Genomic DNA, 11,465 nt, shown 5'->3' with positions numbered 1-11,465 from the left:
CGGACTACCGCCACATCGGTTGACTTTGAAGATCGGTTCGGTGGTAGTCCTTTTGGTAAATCTTAACGTGCGGAGGGGTTTTTGTAACGGACAGAGAATGATCGTTTTGGAGATGGGCGATGACGTGATAGTCGGCCGCATCGTTTCCGGTCAATTTCAGGGCCGTAAATGTGTCATTATCAGAAAACAATTCGTTTTAGAGGAAAAAGAAACGCCATTGCTACCGGGCGGCGGCACATTTTATAGAAAACAATTTCCGATTAAGTTGACGGACGCAATTACTATCAACAAAGCGCAAGGACAGACTCTTTCGCGAGTCGGTTTGTGTCTCAACGTCCCGTGTTTTGCTCACGGTCAATTGTACGTCGCTTTGTCCAGAGTGCGTACTTGGCAGGATATTCGCATTTTTGTAAAGGAAAGTCGTAGACAGGGTCGTTTCTTTAAAGACGGTCGCAAAAATAATCCAGTTTTCACGCAGAATATCGTTTATAGGGCGTTTTTAGATAAAATCTTCAATTGAATTCGAAAATTTGCCACTTTTTACATTTTCGTTTCCATTTTACGACCCCATTTTCGTTCCGATTTTACGACACAACGATGACAGTTCACCGATAATAACTTGTAACCGAGGGCGACTTTTTACCGACGACGTCCTTTACCCAATATAGCCTTTTCACCCGATCGTGACTTTTTACCCAATTATGACGTTTACTCGATCACGACTTTTACCAAATAAAAATATTACATTTTCCAAATTTTTATTAAGTACACGAGTTCCAATATTTCCTGCCGCCGGTACGAACGATGACTTTTTCCCGATTAAAACTCTAACCCGACAAAGACGTTCACCCGATTGAGACTTTTACCCGATTATGACTTTAATCCCATCACGAGGGTCGAAATTATTCGTTACGTTCGATACCGCGGACAATCGAACGATAGAGAAAAATACGACGATAACCCGATTCGCGACACACTATCTCATAACGTAACTAATCCTTTTTTTTTAAATGTTTCAGATCTACGAGACGTTCACAACCGGCCAAGGATTTTTTATTATCAATACTAATTTGTTATATTTCAGGCGACCTTCAAGGTTCTTTTTAGAACCGCCAAAACGTTTTTTAAAGAATTCGTTTTCGATAATAAATAAAAATGAAATAAATTTATTTTCCCTTTCCAATTCCTTTTTCCTTTAACGTCGAAGGAAACGTTTCGAGACGAACGTTTCAAAAATACGTAATCACATATCTTAACATTTTTATTTCAATTTCAAAACGTTCTGAATCATGGTGATGTTCAATTCTAAATTTTGATCGGTTTTTTTATTAGTTTTAATTAGATATCAAACCGCCACCGAAGAGGTTCACGGTCTAGGCAATACGTCACTTTGGTCCATTTTGGTTAGTTTCGGTTATCGCTTTGGTGATGCCAACCACCACCGAGGCGGTTTACCGTTTAGACGGTCTATATACTTCACTTTGGTCCATTTTGGTTAGCTTCGGTTATGGAAGCGGTCTATATATAGAGACGACCTATATATGGGGCGGTCTGTATATAAAGGCGATCTGTACATGGAGGCGGTCTATAAATGGACTCGGTCTATATATGCAGGCGGTCTATATATGGAGCTGGTCCGCATATGGAAGCGGTTTACATATAGAGGCGGTCTGTATATGGAGGCGGTTCATATACGAAGGCGGTCTGCATTTAGAGACCGTCCGTATATAATGGCGGTCTGTATATGGAGGCGGTTCGTATACGAAGGCGGTCTGTATATTGAAGCGGTCTGTATATCAAGGCGGTCCGTATACAAAGGCGGTCTGTATTTGGAAGCGGTCCGTATATAAAGCCGGTCCGCATATGGAAGCGGTTTACATATAGAGGCGGTCTGTATATGGAGGCGGTCCGTATACAAAGGCGGTCTGTATTTAGAGACGTTCCGTATATAATGGCGGTCTGTATATGGAGGTGGTCCGTATATGGAGGCGATCAATATATGGAAGCGGTCTGTATATCGAGGCGGTCCGTATACGAAGACGGTCTGTATTTGGAGGCGGTCCGTATATAAAGGCGTTCCGTATATAAAGGCGTTCCGTATATGAAGGCGATCCCTATATGGAAGCGGTCCGTATAGAGAGGCGGTCTGTATATGGAGGCGGTTCGTATACAAAGGCGGTCTGTATTTAGAGACGTTCCGTATATAATGGCGGTCTGTATATGAAGGTGGTCCGTATATGGAGGCGATCGATATATGGAAGCGGTCTGTATATCAAGGCGGTCCGTATATAAAGGCGTTCCGTATATGGAGGCGATCCCTATATGGAAGCGGTCCGTATATGGAGGCGGTCCGTATACGAAGGCGGTCTGTATTTAGAGACGGTCCGTATATAATGGCGGTCCGCATATGGAGGTGATCCGTATATGGAGGCGATCAGTATATGGAGGCGGTCCGTATATCGAGGCGGTCCGTATACGAAGGCGGTCTGTATTTGGAGGCGGTCCGTATATAAAGGCGTTCCGTATATGGAGGCTATCCCTATATGGAGCCGGTCCGCATACAAAGGCGATCCGTATACGCGAATTCGAATTGAAACCGCGAAAGGCTCATTAAATCAGTTATGGTTCCTTAGATCGTACCCACAATTACTTGGATAACTGTGGTAATTCTAGAGCTAATACATGCAAACAGAGGTCCGACCGGAGACGGAAGGAGTGCTTTTATTAGATCAAAACCAATCGGTGGCGGGTTCGCGACCGACATCGTTCAACTTGGTGACTCTGAATAACTTTACGCTGATCGCACGGTCTCGCACCGGCGACGCATCTTTCAAATGTCTGCCTTATCAACTGTCGATGGTAGGTTCTGCGCCTACCATGGTCGTAACGGGTAACGGGGAATCAGGGTTCGATTCCGGAGAGGGAGCCTGAGAAACGGCTACCATATCCAAGGAGGGCAGCAGGCGCGCAAATTACCCACTCCCGGCACGGGGAGGTAGTGACGAAAAATAACGATACGGGACTCATCCGAGGCCCCGTAATCGGAATGAGTACACTCTAAACCCTTTAACACGAGGATCAATTGGAGGGCAAGTCTGGTGCCAGCAGCCGCGGTAATTCCAGCTAAAATAGCGTATATTAAAGTTGTTGCGGTTAAAAAGCTCGTAGTCGAATTTGTGTCTCGCGCCGCCGGTTCATCGTCCGCGGTGTTAACTGGCGTGCCGCGAGACGTCCTGCCGGTGGACTTAGCCCGTTCACGCGGGCGGTCCAACTCAATCCTGCCGCGGTGCTCTTCATTGAGTGTCGAGGTGGGCCGGCACGTTTACTTTGAACAAATTAGAGTGCTTAAAGCAGGCTAAAACTTCGCCTGAATACTGTGTGCATGGAATAATGGAATAGGACCTCGGTTCTATTTTGTTGGTTTTCGGAACCCCGAGGTAATGATTAATAGGAACGGATGGGGGCATTCGTATTGCGACGTTAGAGGTGAAATTCTTGGATCGTCGCAAGACGGACAGAAGCGAAAGCATTTGCCAAAAACGTTTTCATTGATCAAGAACGAAAGTTAGAGGTTCGAAGGCGATCAGATACCGCCCTAGTCCCCGCATAATAAGCGACCGCGCTTCTCGCGCCGCTTGTTATGCGGGACCTGACTCTAAACGTTGCCGGCTCGCGATGTATCTCGGGAACGGCCGCTCCGATCAGGATGAAACTTGGCGGGTCGGCGGAGGGGGCGGCCGCGATTTCGGCGCCGCGAGCGGAACCGCCCCCGACCTCGGAGGGCGGAGTTACCGCCACCGAAAGAACTTTTTTCCGGAAAATGGCGGAAACGATGTCGGATCCGGGTAAAACGGGGTCGGAAACCGTCCCTTTTGGGACGGAAATTCGCTCCGTTTCTCGCTACGACGAACCGTTTCCGAGATACGGCGGTTTTTTGGAAAAATTTTCAAAATATTCAAATCATTTTCGTACCGGCCTCGGCATTATTGACTAGGCTAACCGGCGGACTCGGCGTGGGGAATCGACTGACAAAGTCCCAACCCTCCCCCCCCCCTCCAAATTTTACCCCATCGAATTTTGTAATTTTTGAAAAAAAAAATCGGAGAAAATGCCTTCTAAGGGTAAAGGGGGGTGAGAAGCGACCCCTTTGGGGCGAAAATTTCGTGCGTTTTTCGATCCGACGAGCCGTTTTCGAGATTTCGACATTTTCGAAAAATTTTCGAAAAAGGGCCGTATCTCGGAAACGGTGCGTCGGAGGCGAAAAATAAGCGAATTTTCGTTCCGGCCTCGGCGTTATTGACTAGATGGACCGGCCGACTCGGCGTGGGGAATCGACTTGCAAAGTCTCAACCCCCCCCCCTCCAAATTTTACCCCCTCGAATTTTGTAATTTTTGAAAAAAAAAATCGGAGAAAATGCCTTCTAAGGGTAAAGGGGGGTGAGAAGCGACCCCTATGGGGCGAAAATTTCGTGCGTTTTTCGATCCGACGAGCCGTTTTCGAGATTTCGACATTTTCGAAAAATTTTCGAAAAAGGGCCGTATCTCGGAAACGGTGCGTCGGAGGCGAAAAATAAGCGAATTTTCGTACCGGCCTCAGCGTTATTAATTAGGTGGACCGGCGAACTCGGCGTGGGGAATCGACTGGCAAAGTATCAACCCCCCCCTCCAAATTTTATCCCCTCGAATTTTGTAATTTTTGAAAAAAAAAATCGGAGAAAATGTCTTCTAAGGGTAAAGGGGGGAGAGAAGCGACCCCTGTGGGGTGAAAATTTTGTCCTTTTTTTGATTGGACGAACCGTTTTCGAGTTATGGCCATTTTAAAATCGAAAAAAAAATACGAAAAAGGGCCGTATCTCGGTAAGGGTGCGTCGGAGGCGAAAAATAAGCGAATTTTCGTACCGAGCTCATTATAACGCGCGTAGAGTGGTGCGGATTCGTAACCACTATAGCCTGGTAGGTTTCCGACGTTCCTCCTATCCATTCAAGTTTGAAATTTTAAAGCGAGGTAGGCTTTCATTTTTCCCTTATTAAAATCGATCGATTATTTTCGTGATTTTTGCATCTCTTAAATATGGCAACGTCCGACGATTCTCTAACAGCCGTTATTTTACCCGCGAAAAAATGATTTACGATCGACGGACAGAAAACCGTTATAAAAGTGGATGGGGTGACACTGTTGCCAGAAGCATCCCTGCATTGTGATTTATATCGATTTTTATTGAAAAAAAGATCAATTTCAATTCAACGAAAAGAGACGGGATGCAGTTGAAAGTGTTTCCAGATAGATTTCGACGATTCTCATAATTGGTAAAGACAAAAATTAACTCGCATCATTTTTAATAACTACGTTTTGCGCTCAACGTGGCAACGTTCGACGATCTTAGCGATCGTTATCCTAGGCGCGAAATATTAAATAATTGGTGGGGGTGACAATGTAGGTGGGATGATCTTCATCGAGATTTGCATTTAGTTTGTTTTAAAAGTGCACCCGAGAAAGTTAATTGTGATTGATTTTCTTTTTTTAAGGTAATTAAATATATTTCTATTGCTATGTGCTCCTACCCGGACATGAAGAAAAAGTTTTCGAGTTGCGACTATCTCTCGCTAATATATTTTAGTGTTTTTTTTTCTTTGCATTGGTTTTTACATCTCTAGCGTCATGTTCAATTTTTTAAAAATATACCGGTTATCCTTAAATTATTTCCTATGTAAAATCATACGCGGGTTGCGTAACTCTGTTTTCACACGATTACACATACTCAGATAAAAATGTTTGCATCTAATCAGATACAGGTTGTCCCATTTTCTTTACATTGGTTCTATGTGTTACGTTATTATATCGCTTCTTTTGAGTCAACGATACTTTCGTTTTCGTTATTTTTATTTCCTTCTTTGAATTTAAATTGTATACAGGACGTCGCGATATTGTTCCCCGCGGTAAATGAGTATTTCGATTTAAATTTGCTAATGTTTTTGCATCTCTGGCTTTATAATTTTAAATTTAATTTTTTAAAAATATACCGGATGTCCTTAAATTATTTCCTACCTAAAATCATGCGCGGGTTGCGTAACTCTGTTTTTACACCATCACACGTTCTTCGATAAGGTAGTTTGCTTTTAATCACATACAGGTTGTCCCATTTTTTTTACATTGGTTCTATGTGTTACGTTATTATTTCGTTTGTTTCGAGCGAACGATATTTTCGTTTTCGTTTTTTTTTTATTTCCTTCTTTAAATTTAAATTGTATACAGAACGTCGCGATATCGTTCTGTTATTTTGACGGTTCTTATTAAATTTTAAATGTTCTAATTTTTTTTTAACGTTTTTCTTTAAATATGTGTCGATTTATGCGTTCTTACACATTTTATCGTATAATTTATTCGCGTTTTTCTTTTTTTTATTCAGAAGTTTCTAGTCGAAAATAATAATGGAAAGCGAACAAATTAGAAGCGATCGATACGGGCGGTATCGAGTGGCGGCCGGCGACGGGAATTGCTTGTTTCGTTCTATCGCCGTGGGATTGCACGGTAACGACCGGCAACATTTCCAGGTAAGATCGAACGCGGTCGCGGCGGCGGAAAACAATTGGAACGATCTAGCGGTTTGGACCGATTTTACAAATTTTGATGATTACAAAAATGTCATGTCAAAAAACGGCGAATGGGGTTCCGCCATGGAAGTTTTCGCACTTTCTTCGTTTTATAATAGGAGGTTTTTGATCATCGAAAATGGAAAAATTCTCTTAGATCAGGGAAGAATGGACGATACCAATCCGATTTTGTTAAGATACAGTGGACACAATCATTACGATTGTTATATCGAAATGCGGCGCAATTTCGATTTGTCTAGGTCAGGTGTGGAGGTCATGGACACTTTTGTCCGGGATTCCGTCGTCGAGAACGTCAGGGAATCGGAGCCGTCTGTCGTTGGCGAAGAATCGCTTGAAATTTGCGTCAATCCTACCAAGAGTCCTTTGGAGGAGACGATCACGATGTCAAAACAACACAACGAGGAGAAAGACGACGACGACGAAGACGATTTGGATTCCATCGCGGAATCGGTGGCGGAAGCTTCGAGGCCGGTCATCCGCGGTAGAGTGGGTCGCGCTTGGCACCCTCTACCTCCGTTCGATACGCACAAGCGAGAGTGGCGTATTCGAAACGAGAGAATCAACAATTTTTATCAAAATGCCGTATATCACGAGGACGTTGATTTTGATTTAATCGAAACTCATTATCTAGGAAGGGAAAGGTGGTTTTGTCCATTTTGCGGGGCTGCTTTTTGGTTTTCCGAATTGTATCGAAAAAACGGGTCGAAGCGAGTTATGTTGTTCTTCTGGTCGTAATGTCTTGGGCGAAGACGCGTTCTTTAAGAAACCGGTCGATTTGAACCTTCTCAAATTGTACGCCGGAGGAAAATTGAACGTAGACGAATATGAATTAATGCGGCATTTTGGAAAATTTTCCAGGGCCTATAATAGCATTTTCGCTATGGCCCATCCCAGGGGCAATTACGCCGGTCTAGGGATGTACGGATCGGGCCGTCCGGCTACATCGACCGCGGTAATCAATCGTCAAGTGAGGTTTATGGCGGATTCGCATCGAACAGGAAATCGTCGTTTTAACGAGGCGCATCTTTATTTCATGGACGTATCGGAAAACACGGCCAATTTGCGAAGGTCTTTTTCCACCGTTTCGGGACAATTATCCGAGGACGTTGTCGATTCATTCGAATCGTATTTAAGACGGGAAAATCGATTATGTAAAATTTCTAAATGGGCAGGCCAATTATATAGGGAGGAGGTCGAAAACGCCGCCGTCAATAACAGGGAAGTTAGGGAAATTGTTTTATGCGTTAATCCGCGGATCAAGGACGAACGAAACGGTCCACGTAAAGCGGGATACCACCGTAGGAGGATATCCGAAGCCGCGGCTCGCATCTCGGGACTTCAATTTCCGAGAAACGAAACGATCGCGGGTATTTACATCGGGGACAGGCCCCCTTGCTACTACGACGTGGAGTTTGTTCCAAGACCGTTGGAGGAGGACGCGGCTTTGCCGTATAGAGAGATTTCCGTTATCACGGCCACACTAGATCTAATGTTGTATCCTTTGGTTCATTTGCACGCGGAGAGTTCTTGGAACGAATCCGCCGACAAGGTCAACACGTTGAGACAATATTACAGATTTCGGTTGTTATCGGATATTCCGAGGACAAAGGGCGGTCGTTATTGGAATGTCTTGGATTTGGTAGGTAAATTGCGTTTACAATACATCATCGACGCCGCCGTCAAAATCGAGTACAACGACGTTTCTTGGGCGGAAAAAAATCAAAAGGTGTTACGATCCGATACCTACGATAGTTTGAAAAGGTTCTTGGAAATGCGGACGGCGGAAATAAACGAGGGAAATGAAGGTCTAGCTCGCGTACGTCCCGGTCGCATCATCATCTTACCGGCTACGATTCCCGGTACCAGGCGGTACTACCACAACGGTTATCTAGACAGTTTGGCTTTGTGCGCGAAATTGAGAAGAGTTCCCACTTACCTTCTCACGTTCACGTCAAACAAAAATTGGCAAGAGGTAATCGACGAGATGAACCGCCGCGACAAATCCGTGTCCGACATAGGAAACTTTCCGGAGGTTTTGTGTCGCGTATTCGAACAAAAATTGAATGCCTTGATGGGAGATTTGACCGAGCGTCAAATCTTAGGGAAAATCGAAGGATACGTTGTCAGGGTAGAATTCCAAAAACGCGGCGCTCCGCACGCGTATATCCTTCTCTATTTGTCCAGAGAAGACGTTCCCGTTTCGGGAGAGGATGTGGATAGGGTCATTTGGGCGAGATGGCCCGAACCTTCGGACGGTAACGGTTTCGAATCGCTTCGTCACTTGGTCAACACGTTCATGATACATAACAAGTGCGATATCGAACCGGAAAACGTCGAACAGGAAATCGACGACAATGACGAGGAGGAGGAACAAGAGGGGGAGATAGGTGTCGAAAATTCGAGGGTCAGAAGACCGCCTTGCTGGACCGTTGTCGATCGATGCCGGTGGAAATATCCGAAACAGCAAATATCGAGCACCGTTTTTAAGATCGAGAAGCAAATTCTTTACAGACGTCCTCCGGGTGTTTGCTTTTTTAACAGGCAACAAAATCGTTTCGTCGGCAACGAATTTGGAACTTTGCGTCGGAAACCCGATCCAGGTATGTCGATACATTAACGCCTACGTCAATAAGGGGTTAGACGTAGCGAACATCCAATGCGTTGAGATGCAAGTGAATACGACCACCGGTACGATCGATTGGAACGAGGCGGCGGCATTCCTTAAAATGAGATATATCGGACCGCACGAGGCGGTCTATCGCATCTTGGGAAATGGCATGTTCCATATCAGTCACACGATCGAAAAGTTGAACGTGCATTTGGAAGGAGAGGCTTGTGAAATTTACAGGGAAGGGGACGAGGTGGCCGTAGTCGAAAGGGGCGAGCGTTCTAAGCTCGTCGCTTGGTTCGAATTGAACGCGGCGGAGGAGGCGACGGGTCGGCGACGGTTCTACGTCGACATCGTCGAAACGCACTCTTGGCGGCAAGGTCGTTGGGTCGCCAAGTCGCGACCCACCAGTTCTATAGGTCGTATGAGTCCGGTTTATCCGAGTCCGGGGAATATGGAGCGCTACTATCTACGAATGATTTTGGGCAACGTGACAGGTTTGATTTCGTTCGTGGACGCGAAAACCGTAAACGGCGTTTTATGTCCTTCGTATCAGGCCGCTTGCTTAGCGTTAAAATTGATCCCGGACGACGACGAAGAGGCGGACAAGATTTCAGATTGGATAGCGGATCGTCTTCGTCATCCGTTTTATTTAAGGGAAGCGTTCGCTCTAATTCTCTTGTACAATCCGTCGAAGAATCCCCGAACTTTATTTAAGAGATGGTGCAGGCGTATGTCCGCGGACGTGCTTAGGATTCATATCGATTTAATCAGAGATATCGACGAAGAGGGCGCGGGCGACTTAAACGAAAGGATGCACGTGCTCCGTACGTGTCGGTATACGGTCCTTTGGAGTTTCGTAGATCGATTTCTGGTCGAATGCTCCACTTCGATGGAAAAAATTAATCTTCCTCGGGATTGGATTTCCGATTGGGTTTACGACGAGGAGGCGGAACAACTTTTGGACGAGGAAGAGGTTACGTTCGAGGAATTCGCTTTCGTTCCGAGACCGAATCAAAATTTGCATCTGATCGATCTCAACGATCAACAGCTGGGATTCGTTTACGAGGTTTTACAGTCTGTATGCAATCGTAACGGTATCGTTTTCGTTTTGACCGGCGAAGGGGGCACCGGCAAAACCGCGACCGTCAACGTTATTTTGGAAGTGGCGGAACTTCGCGCGTTACCGTACGTATCCGCGGCTTTTACGGGGATCGCGGCCACGTTAACCCGGAACGCGGCTACGATTCATTCTTCTTTCGGCATTCCTAGAGAAAGAGGCGTAGACGATACGCCGGTTTCTAATTTGGTGGGCGAGTCGGAGGCGGCCGACGATATTCGAAACGCGAGACTCGTCGTGTTAGACGAGGTGTTTATGTTGGCGTCGTGGATGTTGGAAATGATCGATGCCGTGTGTCGGGAATACGGTCAATCGCGACGGCCGTTCGGTGGGAAAACCGTTATTCTTAGCGGCGATCCCAAGCAGTTGCTTCCCGTTGTCAAGGGTAGGCGAGCGGGAATGGCGTCCGTGTTCGAGTCCATCGTTTCGCATCCGGCATGGAGTACTTTTCAACTGTGCACGTTAACGGAAAACATGCGTGTTCATCCGCAAGAGGTGGAATGGTCGAATTTCATCAGGAGAGTAGGCGACGGGGAAAGAATCGTTTCGGACAACAGACGCGAACCGATTTCCGATAACTGTCTGTTCGTTCCTTCCAAATTAATTGTCAAATCGCGCGAACAACTCGTCGACTTTGTTTACGGGGACGTCTTCGAATCGATGCTCGCTCTTCCCGGGACGAACGAGCGATTCTTGGAATTAGCCGAGCGATTGGCCCTCCGGTCGATCCTTTGTCCCGCGAACAGCGAGGTCGAGGAGTTGAACGAAATCATCTCAAAGATCTTCCCCGATCCGTCAGGATCGGAGAGGGTCTTTTTGGCGACCAATTCCTACGATAGACAGAGTAACGAGGATGGGGCCGACGATCACGAAATCGCCAATCCCCTCGCGACGGGAGTCACCAGTGAAATTATCGAAAGTTTAGATTTGTCGGGACTACCGCCACATCGGTTGACTTTGAAGATCGGTTCGGTGGTAGTCCTTTTGGTAAATCTTAACGTGCGGAGGGGTTTTTGTAACGGACAGAGAATGATCGTTTTGGAGATGGGCGATGACGTGATAGTCGGCCGCATCGTTTCCGGTCAATTTCAGGGCCGTAAATTTGTCATTATCAGAAAACAATTC

General features: G+C 45.9%; 1 protein-coding gene across 1 annotated transcript; it reads left to right on the top strand.

Annotated features, from left to right (window-relative positions):
• Positions 1-97: 97 nt before the first annotated feature.
• On the top strand, positions 98-520 carry LOC132697632 (uncharacterized). The gene has a single exon (XM_060663175.1). The coding sequence runs from the start codon at positions 98-100 to the stop codon at positions 518-520; it is 423 nt and encodes a 140-aa protein (XP_060519158.1).
• Positions 521-11,465: the final 10,945 nt, after the last annotated feature.

Source organism: Cylas formicarius, unplaced genomic scaffold, assembly GCF_029955315.1.
Source record: "Cylas formicarius isolate icCylForm1 unplaced genomic scaffold, icCylForm1.1 PGA_scaffold_26__1_contigs__length_5699629, whole genome shotgun sequence".
In the NCBI taxonomy this organism is placed as follows: domain Eukaryota; kingdom Metazoa; phylum Arthropoda; class Insecta; order Coleoptera; family Brentidae; genus Cylas; species Cylas formicarius.
Note: the sequence above shows the minus strand (reverse complement) of the source record. Positions and strands in the feature narration are given on the sequence as shown.